The sequence below is a fragment of the Dipodomys spectabilis genome, unplaced genomic scaffold (genome assembly GCF_019054845.1).
Source record: "Dipodomys spectabilis isolate Male_0828 unplaced genomic scaffold, ASM1905484v1 ptg000783l, whole genome shotgun sequence".
NCBI lineage: Eukaryota > Metazoa > Chordata > Mammalia > Rodentia > Heteromyidae > Dipodomys > Dipodomys spectabilis.
Window position 1 is genome coordinate 21,561,714 of NW_024871460.1, and position 16,309 is coordinate 21,578,022.

The window sequence follows — 16,309 nt, forward strand, 5'->3', positions numbered from 1 at the left end:
AGCATCAGCATTAAGATGCAGTGCATTTACAGCCTTCTCAAATAATAGCTTCCATTTCAGTCTGTTAACAGGGGCCTCCAGATCAGGGAATTTCAATATTCATACTCATTACTGTCCCTTAAGCAACGCAGGTAAGGTACAGGCCTTGCTATTAAGAGCCTAGACTGATTTGTTTTTTCTTTTTGAGACACAAAAATCTGCAAAGTGTATGTATGTACTTATCTCTAGACCTATGACCCTTAACTAGATTACTAAAGTCATGACAGAGGCTACTGACGGTCACATACCAGCTGTCGAATGTATTCCCGAATGGAGTTTGGATAAACAAGCACAGTAACTGCAACCAAGGTATTCAGGGCAAAATCGAAGATCTGGTAACAGAAGAACGGGATGATCCAGGCAGCATGTTGCTAAACATGACAAAACAAAATGTTAATGCAAAATATTAATTTGTTCAAAGAGAACTTTTACTAATCTAAAGGATGTAGAGGAACTGAAGATAATTAGCAACTGGTATGCCAAATGGCAATCAGTAATAACAAGACTGAGTTGAGTGTATCTGGAGTTTAACATTGGTTTTTCCCCTTTTTCTAGTACTGTGTGATAGTGAGAGGCTTCTGAAAATTTTTACAGAAAACAGACTACTTTATCTTGCTCTAAATAATTACACTGATGCATGTGGAAAGACAGGTAAAAAAGCCTGACCTTGTATTATAGGTGCTTACCTTGTATGCTCCATAAGTAGCCATTGCACATATCAGGATCATGAGAAGAGAAATTGCAATAGCAATATACATGTCTGTCAAAGGTTTAAAAAAAAAGACAATTAGATTTACTAAATAGGCATTTTTTAAAAATCTCTCCTCACACCTACTGTTTATAAGCCAATTATAAATGAAAACTTTGCCAGGTGCTGGTGGCTCACGTCTGTAATGCTAGCTACTTAGGAGGGCTGAGATCTTAGGGTCATGGTTCTACAAAGCTCATTAGCAAAGCCATCCCGGGCAGGAAAATTCATGAGAGTCTTATCTCCAACTAACCCCCAGAAAACCAAAAGAAAGTGAAAAAGCTCAGGGACAGAGCCAGGTCCTAAGTTCAAGCCCCACAACTGACAAGACAAAAAAAAAATAAATTAATAAATGAAAACTTTATGGTAGGTAAACTTCCAGAGTTCTTTTAGAATCTGAGTATGTGACAGCTAATAGAGATAAAATGCTCAAAATATGCTCTCTCTAAATCACATACATGACTGTAAGATATGAGATTATCAAAGAAAGATACTAGTTACAGATATCCATAAAAAGTTTGGTTGTTTAGGGCTCAGTGGTAGAGCGCTTGCCTTGCATGCATGAGGCCCTGGGTTCAATTCCTCAGCACCACATAAGCAAAAAGAAAAAACCCAGAAGTGATGCTGTGGCTCAAGTAGTAGAGCGCTAGCCTTGAGCTGAAGAGCTGAGCAGTGCCCAGACCCAGAGTTCAGGCCCCACGACAGGACCAAAAAGAAAAAAAAAAGTTTGGTTGTTTAAACACTGAATCCTAAGTAATTCATTAATTCAGGTGTATGTTTTTAGTCATATAAGTAACAACTTAAATAAATTTCTACATTTGTACCAATTACAATTATACCCTCATAACTTCCTAACTTATTTGAAACAAAAATCTCAAGATTATCTCAGCCATGGTGTCCCAGTTTATTCTCAATTATGCCAACTTATCTAATCTTGCTTTGTCATTCCTTGTTAACACAATCTAGCCACACCATTTGACAGCAAGGTCACACTATCACAGGGCCTTGTATTTGCAGCTTCATTTTCTTTCCAATGATCAGAAACCCCTCCCTTTTTAATTAATAAGGTTTCCACTGCAATGTTAGCACCTCAGAGAGCTTTGAGTATTCTAGTTAGCACAGCCCTCCCTCCAGTTATTACTGCCTAATACCTTATCCCTATTGTTGCTAGTATATTGTTTGCTTCTTTCCAATACAGTAACCTTCTTGATAAAGAATTTTATCCTGGTCACAAATCCACCATCTAAATGAGAAATGTCCCTACAGTAGGTATCAGCACATATGGGCATATAGGGTTCATGTAAACTGAGATACAGGGTAAGATGATCATACACTCTAGACATCAAGGATTGTTATCAGAGAAAAATATGTAAATAAACTATCTCATTCATGATTCTTATACTGATTATATGATAAAATGTCAATATCTTAGATATATGCTGAGTTAATTTAATCTGATTTACTTTGCCTTTTTAAATGTGGCTACTAGAAAACTTATCTCCTATTTACATTATATTCCTACTGAACAAGAAAGTATCTAGTAGGAACTGAACATTTATTTCTTCAGGGGTTCATATGTTTATGTAAGCATGGCAGACCAGGTTTCTAAAGAGTACCAAAAAACAAACAAAACAAAACAAAAAACCCAAACCATGCAGTTAAGTGTCTGTACTTCTTAATTTTTTTTAATATATTTTTATTGTGAAAATACTATACAGAGGGATTACAATTACGTGGGCAAGATAATGAGCACATTTCTTATCAAGCATTGTAGCCTCCTGCTTTGTTTCTCCTTCTTGTCCCTTCCCATCCCTCCCTGCCCCCTGACCCCCCCCATCAAAGTTGTAAAGTTCGTTTTTCGACATAACGACTTTGTACTTTTTAATTTTTAAGGAATTTCCAAAAATATGTTTCAGTCTTCCTGGCTCTGAGATAAGATGTTATTGTTCCTACTGAGTACAGCTGATAAAAGCAGAGCTCTGGCTGGCGTTGCTGGGCGTCCGTAGTGCAGGCCTGTAATCCTAGCTACCCAGAAAGCTGATATCTGAGGATCGCAGTTCAAAGCCAGTCTATAAGATTCTTTTTTTTTTTTTTTTTGGGGGGGGGGGGGGGGGTGGTTCAGTCATGGGGCCTGAACTCTGGGCCTGGGTGCTGTCCCTCAGCTCTTCATCTCAAGCCACAGTGCCACTTCCAGCTTTTTTCTTTTTGCTTATGTGGTGCTGAGGAATCAAACCCAGGGCCTCAGGCATGCAAGGCAAGCGCTCTACCACTGAGCCACCTTCCCAGCCCTGAGATTTTTATCTCTAATTAACCACCAGAGAAAACAGAAGTGGTGCTGTGGCTCAAGTGGTAGAACACTTGCCTTGAGCTGAAGGATAGTGCCCAGGCCCAGAGTTCAAGCCCTACGACCAACCAAAAAAAAAAAAAAAAAAAAAAAGGTTCACACCTATAATCCTAGCTACTCAGGAAGCTGAGATCTGAGAATTTTGATTCAAAGCCAGCCTGGGCAGGAAAGTCTGTGAGACTCTTATTTCCAATTAGCCATCAGAAAACCAGAAGTGGAGCTGGGGCTCAAGTGGTAGAACACTCCCCTTGAGCTGCAGACAGTGCTTAGGCCCAGAGTTCAAGCCCCACAACCAACCAAAAAAAAAAAAAAAAAAGCTCAATGTTGGGAATGAACCAACCTGAGCTGTTGTTTCTATGGGATTTTTCTCCAAAAGCAATTATGGTTTTAAAACCATCCATTCTGTCTCCTTAACTTCAGAATTGAGTAAACACTTAAGCAAGGGTTACAAACACTAAAGCAGATTCACAAAGCACACTCTAAGACTAAAATGGGAAGATCATTTATCATCTTAAAAAAGCTAAGGTGGGCTGGGAAGGTGGCTCAGTGGTAGAGTGCTTGCCTGGCATGCATAAGGCCGTGAGTTCCATTCCTCAACACCATAAGCAAACGAGAAAAAAAAAACAGAAGTGGTGCTGTGGCTCAAGTGGTAGAGCGCTAGCCTTGAGCTAAGAGCTGAGGGACAGCGTCCAGGCCCAGAGTTCAGGCCCCACGACCAGACCAAAAAAAAAAAAAAAAGTTAAGGTTTGGACTGGGAAGGTGGGTCAGTGGCAGAATGCTTGCCTTGCATGCATGAGGCACCACATAAGCAGAAAAGGACAGAAGTGGTGCTGTGGCTCAAGTGCTAGAGCACTAGCTTTGAGCTGAAGAGCTGAAGGACAGCACCCGGGCTGAGAGTTCAGGGCTAGTACCCAGGCCCTGAGTTCAAGTCTAGGAGTAGCACAAAACATTAAATAAATAAATAAAATTTTTTAAAAAGTTAAGGTTCTTTCAATTATCTATGGACTTAATGAAATAAATTGCAAAGCAATTGTACAGATAACTCAAAACAGAAATAGTTTTTCACAAAAATGAAGGCCATCTATGAGCCGGTGGCTCATACCTGTAATACTAGATGCAGCTACTCAGAAGGCTGATATCTGAGGATCAAAGCCAGCCCCGGCAGGAAAATCCATGAGAGTCATCTCCAATAAACCACCAGAAAACCAGAAGTGGCACTTTGGCTCAAGTGGCAGACTGCTAGACTTGAGCTGAAGAGTTAAGGGACAGTGCCCAGGCCCAGTGTTCAGGCTCCATAACCCAAAAAAAAAAAAACTCCCTTTCTTTTCTTAGACATTTTGTCACAACAATGAAAGAAATGGAGAAGAAACAGATGCCTAATAGAAGGCAAATAACTTGTCCACAGGTACTCAGGTAGTACATAATAGATGATGATCTATCCTGGAAGTGTAACCCCACAGCCAATATTCTTAGCCACTCGGCTACCTACTATGAATGAGGCAGACCAAATATGGTAGTGGAGGTAAAAGTGCTGGGAAACTCATAAAAAAGGGAGTTAGATATCAGTATGTACTATTATCTGCAAAGCTTATTAGCATTTGATGCAATCTCTGAAACCTAAACTCAGGAAGAAGCTTATTATTTTCTTCGATACTTTGATAGTTTCCTAATTCTGTGTAGGCACATTTTTAGCAAAAACAGCCCATTACAGTTTAAAGAATGACTGGTTTATTAAGTTTTAAAAGTAAGATAAGGGCTGGGAATGTGGCTTAGTGGTAGAGTGCTTGCCTACTATTCATGAAGCCCTTAGTTTGATTCCTCAGTACCACATACACAGAAAAAGCCGGAAGTGGTGCTGTGGATCAAGTGATAGAGCGCTAGCCTTGAGCAAAAGAAGCTCTGGGACAGTGCCCAGGCCCTGAGTTCAAGCCCCAGGACTGACAAAAAAAAAAAGATAAAAGCAGAGTGAAAGCTTAATTTAAAAGAATAATTGGGCTGACGATATATCAGTGTATAGATCATTCTACTGCTTGCCTATCATGTACAAGAATCCTAGGCTGGGGGCTGAGAAGGTGGCCCAGTGGTAGAGCGCTTGCCTTGCATGCCTGAGGCCCTGGGTTCAATTCCTCAGCATCACATAAGCAAAAAGAAAAAAGCCAGAAGTGGCGCTGTGGCTCAAGTGGTAGAGCTCTGGCCTTGAGCTGAAGAGCTGAGGGACAGCGCCCAGGCCTAGAGTTCAGGCCCCACGACCAGACCCAAAAAAGAATCCTAGGCTGATCTCATACAAACAAAAAAGGGAAAGAGAGAAGGGGAAAAAAATGGTCCAGCTCCCCAATTTCTGTATCAGCACCTAAAACAAATCTGCCTGATTTTGTTGAACAAGTAGAGATAATTCAGCTCAATGATAAAGTGTGTGCTTAGCATGCCTATGGCCTTGTGTTATATCACCAGCATCAAAAAAGGAAAAAAATGGAAAGGAAAAAAAAGAAATCACAAAAACATCAGGCTCTATTCTAAAAATAATAAATAACACTCCAGAACTAAACTATAGCCTGGTGCTGGTGGATCACCCCTGTAATCTTAGCTACTCGGGAGGCTGAGATCTGAGGATTGAGATTTGAAGCCAGCCCAGGCAAGAAAGTTCCCACGAGACTCTTATCTCCAATTAACTACTCAAAAACCAGAAGTGGTGCTGTGGCTCAAGTGGTAAGACACTAGACTTGAGCACAAAGAAGCTCAGAGACAGCGCCCAGGCCCTGAGTTCAAGCCCTACAACCAACAAAAAACAAGAAACAAAGAACTAAATTATATACTCATTATCTTTTCCTGTGAATACAAAACACAGACAAATTTAAAAGATATAAGTGATAAAGTTAGGAACTTTATTTAATCACCAATAAGATACTCAAAAGGTAGATTGAGTACAAGACTGTAGTTCAAGGCCAGTAGGACAAAAATTCAAGAGACCCTAATTCAAAAAGCAGCTGAGATCTGGAAGATCATAATTCCAGACTGAACTAGGCCCCATGACTGACACCCCCCACCCCCGAAAAAAAAAATCCTTATTGTGACTCAGTAAGTAAATTGAGGGTCTCAATGTGCTTTTGAGAAGTCTGTGTGTTTTGAACACAACTCTTTCCCCAAAGACAAGATATCCTGCTGGGCACCAGTGGCTCACGCCTGTAATCCTAGCTACCCAGGAGGCTGAGATCTGAGGATCACAGTTCAAAGCCAGCCTGGGCAGGAAAGCCTGTGAGAGTCTTATCTCCGATAAACCACTAGAAAAACTGGAAGTAGTGCTATCGCTCGCTCAAGTGGTTGAACGCAGGGACAGCGCCCAAACCCAGAGTTCAAGCCCCATGACCAACCAAAAAAAAAAAAAAAAACCACCATAGAACAGTTAAGTTAGCAATCAAGAACACCTATCTTCCCCCATGAAATAGCAGGCAATATACTTGGCAAACATGAAAGTTACTCTGAGAAAATTAATCCCATGTTCTCTCTCTCTCTCTCCCTCTCATGATGTCCAACGTAAAGGGGAAAATAGCCTATTATTGAGGTTTACATTCAGTACCCCTCCTGGCCAGCAACAGAACTATACTTATTCTTTGCACAGTAGCTTCTCTAATCCAAGAACAGAGCATAACTTCACATTTTTTCCTAAATTAATTGCCTGCTTTAACAATGAAGCTCTAATTTGAAAAGGATCCTAGCAAACCTATACCACAAACACAAAAGGTATAATTAGCAAATGTTTCCTGATACTGGACTAATCATCCAAATAGAATCAGCATATAAGTTTCCTGAAATGTCTTTGTTCAAATTACCTATTTTGGGGGTGGAGGGAGATAGGGTCAATCCTGGGGCTTGAACTCTAGACCTGGGCGCTGCCCTCAGCTCTTCAGCTTAAGGCAAGGACTCTACCACTTAAGCTACAGAGCCACTTACGTTTTTCTGGTGGTTTATTGGAGATAAAACAGAGTCAGGGACTTCCCTGCCCTGGCTGGCTTTGAACAGCAATCCTCAGATATCAGCCTCTCGAGGAGCTAGGATTATAGCCCTGAGCCACCAACACGGGACTCCTATTTTTTTCTTTAATTTACTTATGTGGTTCTGACAAATCAAACCCAGGGCCTCATGCATGCAAGGCAAGCACTCTTACCACTAAGCCACATTCCCAGCTCCAAAATTACCTACTTCTAATCATACTTCCTTGATGGACTGGAGTTACTTCTCACAAACTTGCAGCTAGCTTCATCTCTACCCAGTCAGGTTCCCACATCTTCTCTAATTATAAACTATCATTACATCTAGATTTTCTCATAATTTCTAGTCACATTTGTGACAACACAGTATAAGAAAATAATCAGTATTTAGGACATACCGTCACACAACATGTACACAACTATTTGAAGATAAGTTCAAGGTGACTCTGGTAGAGCGCTTGCCTTGCATGCATGAGGCCCTGGGTTTGATTCCTCAGCACATAAGCAGAAAAAAAAAGCCGGAAGTGGCGCTGTGGCTCAAGTGGGTAGAGTGCTAGCCTTGAGCTGAAGAGCTGAGGGACAGCACCCAGGTCCAGAGTTCAGGTCCCATGACCGGACCCAAAAAAAAAAAAAAAAGGTAAGTTCATGGTAATATATAGCTACTAGAGGAAATACAAAGCCCTCAAATCCCATCAGGCAAACCTAAAACTCAAGGTTCAAGACAAGGCCCTACATTCTGAGGGTGAAAGCCTGGAAAAAAATAAATAGTAAGATACAAATGGAATTCCGTTAAAACAGAAAGTGTGTGGTACTGAAGTTTAAACTAAGGGCCTTACGCTTGGTTGACAGGCGCTCTTTCCCATGAGCTTCACCTCTACTCCTCCTGTCTCCTGCTGGTTATTTTGAAGATGAAGTCTATTGAACTTTTTCTGGGCTGGCTTCCACCTCAGCCTGCTGAGTAGCTAAGATTATAGAAGTAAGCCACCAGTCCTACCTAGGCAATAAAGCATTGTGTTTATGTGTGTGCCAATTGTGGAGCTTAAACTAAGGGCCTGGTCCCAGTCTCTGAGCTTTTTTGCTCAAGACTAGACCTCTACCATTTAAGCTACAGCTCCACTTCTGGCTTTTTTGGTAGTTAATTGGAGATAAAAGTATCACAAACTTTCCTACCTGGGCTGGCTCTGAAAACCCATCCTCAGGTCTTAGGCTTCAGAATAGTTAAGTACAACTCCCTACCCAACATTCCTTTTTTAACTAGTATTCTTACAGGCACAAGTAAAATGGATAGTCAAGTAGATACCCAGACCAGTTGTTGAAAGACTGCCAGACATTTTTCATTTGCCTTTCCAAATCTACCTACATTGTGCTGCTGTCTGTGCCAGGCATCAGATCTATATAGGCCATCAACAGGCCTCTTTTGCCTACTGACCTGGGGAGTTCAGCCTATGTGGAGCCCAGCCATGGGATCAGATAAAGACAGTGAGCCTGCCTGTGTTTAGCAAGTGGAGGGGAGAAGGGGTATTGTGGTTGATCAAATGTCATTATCCTCCATGAAGAATCCAAGTGACTCTTACATTCCTAGTGATATCATACGTACACTTTTGCAAGAAAATTTTCTTGAAAGTACTTATCAAATTATCTTTAAAAACAACAAGAGCTCAAGAAACCAACCAACCCTCCCAAAAACAAATAAATAACCCAATCAATAAAAGGGAAAAGGAGGTGGAGACTTCTCAAAAGAATGGCCAACAAACACAAGAGGAAAATGTTCAACATACATAGCAATAAAGGAAATGAAAATCAAAACAATACTGAAATTTTATCTCAAGCCAGTAAGTTTAGACAGTATGGAAGCCCGGTGCTGGTGGCTCATGCCTATAATCCTAGCTACACAGGAGGCTGCGATCTGAGGATCAAGGAACAAAAAAAGAAGAAAAACAGTATCAATAATTCAAACAATAACAAATGCTGGCAGAGATATGGGGGGAAAGAAACCCTATTACACTATTACTGGGAATGTAAATTAATACAACCACTTTGGAAGATAGTTTCAAGATTCCTCAAAAAACTAATCACAGAACTACTATGATCTAGCCATACCACTCTAGGACATCCACCCAGAGCATTACAGGATATAATAACGACATTTGCACATCCATGTTCACTGCTGCACTATTCACAATAGCCAAGTTATGGAAACTTGGCCAGAGGCCATACAATGGATAAGTAGGGTTAAGAAAATGTATATACAATGTATGTACAAGGGAAATTTACTCATTCATTAGAAATAATAGTAATGATTAAGACATTTGAAGGCAAATGGATGTACCTAGAACAAATCATTTTAAGTGAAGTAAGCCTGGCTCTGAGAGACAAACAGCATGCTTTCTCTTCTATGTGGAAGCTAGACCTAAGATACAACTATGCATGATAACATATACAGGATTCTATACATTTATGCACAAACAAACCCAATAAAGGAGGGGATATTTAAAGGAGGAATCTAAAGGCATTACCCTCCTGAACAACTAAAGTACTGTTTATCAAAATAAATACCAAAGTTGGGAAATGAGGGGGTGAGGCACACAGAAATGGCAGGAGGAAGGATGAACAAACGTAGCATTATGTTCAGTGTATTTTATGTAAAAAATAAACTATGTAACTTGAGGCTAAGCAAGGGAGAAACAATGGAAGGAGTAACAATGACCAAGAAACCTGTACTCATAGTCTAACCTATGAAATTGTAACCCCCTTGTACAACTACTTAATAACAACAATAATTTTAAGTATGTGTGTGTATACACACATACAAGAAAGTTACACAAAATGTAGTCAAGGTGTGGAATACATCAACTATCTCATAATTTACAAGATAAATAGATGAAAGAGTCGATGGACAGCTGTACTGGACATTGATGAAAACAAACTAAGCAACTCAAAGGCAGCGATGGGAGGGAGGGAATGAGAGGGATAAAGGGAACAGCTAACACTAAGTAAAAGAAATGTACCTAGCCGGGCGCCGGTGGCTCACGCCTGTAATTCTAGCTACTCAAGAGGCTGAGATCTGAGGGTCAGAGTTGGAAGCCAGTATAGCACAAAAGTCCCCATGAGATTCTTATCTACAAAAAAAGAGCTCAGAGACAGCACCAAGACCCTGAGTTCAAGCCCCATGACTGACAAAAGACAAAAAAGCAGCAGCAGTAGGAGGGGCTGGGTATTAGTGGCTTATGTCTGTAATCCTAGTTACTTAAGAGGTTGAGATCTGAAAATTAAGGTCTGAAGCCAGGCAGGACAGGAAAAGTTCTTGAGACTATTACCTCCAATTAACCAGCAAAAACCCAAAAGTGGAGGTGTGGCTCAAGTGGTAGAGCACTAGCCTTGATGAAAAAGCTAAGGGAAATGTATGAAGCCCTGGGGAGGAGGAGGGGGAGAGAGGCCCAGCAAGTACACACACAAAATAACCAGCACAAAAGAATGCTAGAGGATTGGACCAGTGGTAGAATATCTGCCTGGCAAGAGAGGTCCTGAGTTCAAAACGCACTACCACATACACACCAAAAAAGTTGTGATACCAGAAATAAAGATGTTTCTCCATTAAAAAAAAAAAAGAGTAGATGGACAAAGAGTCAAGGGCTAGAATGGTTCTTCCAGCTCAACTTCTCCTGCTTAGTTTTGTTTCCTCCAGACAGGGCGCCGGTGGCTCATGCCTGTAATCCTAGCTACTCAGGAGGCTGAGATCTGAGAACTGCAATTCAACACCAGCCCAAGCAGGAAAGTCCATGAAACTCTTGTCTCCAATAAGCCACTAGAAAACCTGGCTCAAATGGTAGAGTGCTCACCTTGAGCTGAAGAGCTGAAGCACAGCACCCAGGGCCAGAGTTCAAGCCCACAACCAATAACAAAAAAAAAAAAAAAAAAAAGAGCAGGTACTTAGCATGGGCACTTCCAGATTATAGGGCAAGGGCAAAGAGAACTTTATTTATTCTGTAGTGCCAAAAGCCATAGGTAAATCCAGGTCTGCTCAGGTGGATCACTGCCTCCATCCCTCACCAATTTCTCACTTTTACCATCAATAAACATGAGAACTCAATAGACTGAAGCAGGAGGATTTTGAGTTCAAGGACAGTCTGTGCTATATAACAAGATCTTGTGGCAAAAAATACCCCCCCCCAAAAAAACTTTCAAACATATATAGAAATATATGGCTTGTATACATATCACGTATATGTATACATATATGTACATATGTATATGTACATATGTATATGTATGTGTATACATATATATATATACATATATTATATATATATCACGAAAGAGAACTACTGGGTCATAGTGGGGATGTACATTTGTTAGATGTTCCTAAAGTGGTTATACAACTTACACTCCCAGCAGCAATCTGAAAATTCCAGCTACTCCACATCCATACCAACAGGTATGGTTACCTTGCTATTGCTGCCATTTTGAGTGGGTGAAGTGATTCATTACTATGGTTATAATCTATATAATGCTTCTAATTAATAATGTGAAGATTCTCAGATGCTGACCAATCTTTTGGCTATACTCTTTTGTGAGATACCTTTCTCTAATAGATTTTATGCAGAACATTTGTGGAAAAGACCACCCTTATCCTAAACCAGGTGACTGTGGATAAGCATTAATTCTTGATTATTTCTCTAGTCACTTTCTTCTCTGGAGCAGGTGTCTACCAACCCAGTGAGTAGGGCTCACCAGAGTCAAATCTGCTGCAGAATGAATCAGCATTTATTTGGACTAAGTGCTGTCTGGTAATTTGCCCAGTACTGACCCTTACAGTAACAGTTCTTGCCAAACCACTAAAATTTCACAAACAAAACTCCACAAAGTCTACTTCTCAGGAAAGAATTTTGAAGTACTTCAGAAATATAGGTGTTATTTTTTTTTTTTTTTGGGGGGGGGGGGGGGTCCGGTCGTGGGCCTGAACTCTGGGCCTGGGCGCTGTCCCTCAGCTCTTTGGCTCAAGGCTAGCACACTACCACTTGAGCCACAGTGCCACTTCCGGCTTTTTTCTATTTGTTTATGTGGTGCTGAGGAATCGAACCCAGGGCCTCAAGCATGCAAGGCAAGCGCTCTACCACTGCGCCACCTTCCCAGCCCTATAGGTGTTATTATAGTAGTGCTATAATAGAAATGTTCAAGGGCTGGTTGAGAACTGAATACAAATTTCTGTAGTTTCTTTCTCTATCTCAATGGATTCTACAATATGCCCCACTGGGATATAAACAGAAATATGGCAGATCATTTTGGAAAGAAATCACAGCAAAAAAAGAAAATTCCTGCTCTGTCTTTCTGAATAAAATCTTCTGAGAGCTGTCAATATACATAGAGCCCCCACCTATATAATCTCAGCTACCTGAGAGACAAAGATCAGGAGGATCAAGGTTTGAGGCCAGCTCAGGCATGAAGTTAGTGACAACATATTTCACCAACAAATTGAATGTGGCAATCTGTGATAATCATCTGTTATATGGGAGGGTAGAAGCCTTAAGTAGGAAAATTACAGTTTGAGACTGGCCCTGGGCAAAGAGAGACAGAGACAGAGAGACAGAGAAAGACCCTGCCAAAAAACAAAGCATGACAAAAGTGGCAGAGTACCTGCCTGTTATCACGAGGCCTTGTACTCACACCTCAGTTCTGTAATGAGTGTGTATAATTTTTAAGTGACTATACCAAGCTCAAGGACATTTATTCTACCCACACTTAACAAAATTAAAGTCTTGTCTAATACAATAATTTTTGAGCTCCAAGTTTATTAATGGAGATCAAACATGGAAAGAAGTATAAAAGGGAAAAAGTCTAAAAAAAAGTTCATTCAAGTACTCATCAGTACCTTCTTAACTATATGCTGTTAACAAGCTTTTTTTCTCTTTTCTTCTTATTCTTTTTTTTTTTTTTTTTTTGGGGGGGGGGGGAGTGTAAGTCCTGGAGCTTGAAGGAAGGGGTGGCCCTGGGCACTATCTGAGCTTTTGTGCTCAAGGCTAGTGCTGTACCACTTAAGCCACAACTCCACTTAGAGCTCTTTTTTTGGTTGTAGTTAATTGGAGATAAATGTCTCACAGGCTTTCCTGCATGGGCTGGCTTTGAACCATAATCATCAGATCTCAGCCTCTTGACTAGCTAGGATTGGTTACAGGTATGAGCCATCAGCACAGGTTTTTCTTTTTCTTTTTTCAAACTCAAGTGATGTTCTCCAAAGCCAATAAAAATTAAGTCAAGCACAGAATATGTGGAAAGTTCAGGCTGCAGGCATCTCAAGGGCTGGGTGCCACCTCTCCATTTACCCGTATCTGGTCTAGCACTTCTTTCACTTATTGGAAAAAGTAGATTGTACTAAACAGTACAATCTACAGAGAACGTGACAACCTCCTAGAAAAAAGGTAAATTTTACAACATATCAGAGTATACAATGAGATATGCACTCTCCTTTTAATAGTTATTCCTTCTTCCCAAAGGCCTGAGTGGATTGTAGGCAAAAGGTATATGACAAACTGGACGCTTGTGGCTCATGCCTATAATCTTAGCTCCTCAAGAGGCTGAGATCTAAGGGTTGTGGTTTGAACCCAGCTCTGGCAGGAAAAGTCCATGAGATTATGATCTCCAGTTACCCACCAAAGAAGCCAGAAGTGGAGCTGTGCCTCAAGTGGTAGTACTAGTCTTGAGCAAAAAAGCTCAGGGACAGTGCCTAGGCCTGTGCGCGCGCGCACACACACACGTGTATGACAAAGTAGTAATTTCAAAAGGATAATGTAAGATAGAAAAGAAAAAGTTTGTATTTAGATTCCTACACTTAGAGCACAGGCAGAGCACAGGCAGTGCATAAGTATTCATTGATTTGATTTGTAATGATGGAAAGATAGCAAAGTAAAAATATCAGCTCAAATATACCCATGAATCAATATTTATAATCTAATAGAAAGGACAGTCACCTTCTCTGTCCTTCAGAATTCCAAAATATGGTCCAAGTGTTATCTGATGTACTTACTGGCATCATCCATGAACTCAAAGTCCCCTCCTAATTCAGAACTTGAAAAGTGGTACTGATATGGATCAGCCAGAGCACTCAATAAAATCAGCAATACCACCGCATTGATGATCTGCAATAAAAAAAGAAAATGTAAGGAACCCCAGGACATTGCCCACCAAGTAGCATACTGTGTGACCACATGAATTAGTACTGCAGCTGCCCACTGGGGGAGCAGCCAATGGTTCCCAAGGCAGATGTACAGCCAGCCCTCTTAGCCACAGTCAAGGATACAGGCTTAGTGTACAGAAATGGGAAGGATTTCATCTACCACCACTCACCCATCCTAACCCAGTTTAGGCATATGGAACAGTGAGCAAGTGGTGCAACACAGACCCTGACACCCGTGGCTAGAAAAACACACAAGAACTCCCAATGAACAAAGGACAAAAACCCTAGTCCAGTTATCACACTTCACAGGTTCATACCATGGTTGCTTTAGGACTATCTAAGAAAGTTTCAGGAATGAATGCAAAGCTACTTGGTGGCAGAGACAGGATTCTTATCTTTGCAGCAGTATGCATGACTGTAGCACATCAATATATGGCAAAAGTCAGTCACTCTCCAGTGGTTATTCCAACTCTCAATTCTTGTTTCTCCAAAGACCCAAGACACTTCACAACATACTTTAAACAGTTAATATATTCGGGGCGGGGGGGGGGAGGAGGAAACTGTTCAAAACACATGTAAAACTTAAAGGAGGGCCAGATTAGCAACACAGTAATCAGAAAGGACAATGTTACTTGATAAACATGTTTTCTTGGCATTTCATTCCCTTTACGTTTTAACTTTGAAAAAAGTATGGGGAAGATAATGGACAATGAAATTGCATAGAAATGTGTATAACATAGGAATGGGTTTGAAAACACAAATTTGGGATTCATAGACAAAGATTTAAAGGATAGGGAAGTGTTATGGCTTGTACTGAAACACCCCCCCCAAAAGCTCGTTGGGAGCCTTGGGACAGCAAGCGTTCAGGGACGGCACCTTTGGCTCTGAAGGTAACTGGTTGAGAGGTGACATGAATTGATTGATCCACTGAACTCCAAGACCTTTCTACATGGAAACAGAATCCTTAGAGATGTAGTAACTTAACTAGATATAGATGAAGGAATAGGAAGTAAACAAGACCAACACTCCAAACCAGTGCAGAACTGTCATTCTCAAGGCTGTTGGGAGGACTATGAGGTTGATTTTAGACATCTTATACTATAATTCCTGCACAATATTGCTAGCTGCTGTACTTGATGTCTGGCACTCTGCTTCTTAGGCAGTTCCATTGCTCATGTCTGCCCTGTTTTCCCATTTGCCTGCCAGAGTCCTCAAAGCCCTGACATGTATCTCTCTTCTCTACCCAAGTCTAACACCTCACATTAGTCTCAACAGAGTTCTGACTACTGGTTCTGTGTGTCCTCTTTCTCCCCAAAGTGGGTCCTGGTCCCCATGCCTGGCTGTGCCTTATTGCTCTGAAGGCTATCATATATACTCCAAACTTTGAGCCCCTCTGTGCTCATACACAAGCACAGTCCTAGGGCCAACCCCCCCCTCCCCAAGTGCCCCTGCTCTTTTGTGAGGTCACCCAGGCATGAACCCCATGCCTGGCTGTGCCTTATTGCTCTGAAGGCTATCATATATACTCCAAACTTTGAGCCCCTCTGTGCTCATACACAAGCACAGTCCTAGGGCCAACCCCCCCCTCCCCAAGTGCCCCTGCTCTTTTGTGAGGTCACCCAGGCATGAAACACAACGATGAGACAAGTTCTTTCCCCATCACAAATAACTTACCACTGTGCCCTTTAACTGAAGGGAGATATTTTCCTAACAGGAGGGCTGTGTGCCAATGGATATTATTACGTAAGACCTTAACAGCTGGATGGGATGAACTGAATACAGAAGTGATGCGCGAGGCCTAGTTCTGCACAAAGGCATGCAAAAAGGCATAGTTACTAAAAGTGGTCACAAAACCAAGGTCAAATTCAAGTTCAAACACCAAGAACATTGAGTAAGAGGAAATGGAAATCATCCCATCAGCAATTCTGAATAAGAATGAAGTATCACCACAAATGAAAACCAGGAAAGTAGGCAGACTTGCCAGAAGCAGATTACCTAATAGCCACACAATCTCAATGTAG

At 41.2% G+C, this 16,309-nt stretch overlaps 1 protein-coding gene across 1 annotated transcript in view; it reads right to left on the minus strand.

The window, feature by feature from the left end:
• The window catches only part of Laptm4b (lysosomal protein transmembrane 4 beta), a 53,014-nt gene that overhangs the window by 21,624 nt on the left and 15,081 nt on the right, over positions 1 to 16,309 (minus strand). The window contains exons 2-4 of the mRNA XM_042673125.1: positions 14,139 to 14,250; positions 726 to 799; positions 288 to 410 (exon numbers count right to left, since the gene is read on the minus strand). Of these exons, the coding sequence (XP_042529059.1) occupies positions 288 to 410; positions 726 to 799; positions 14,139 to 14,250 (309 nt within the window). The remainder of the gene's footprint in view (positions 1 to 287; positions 411 to 725; positions 800 to 14,138; positions 14,251 to 16,309) is intronic.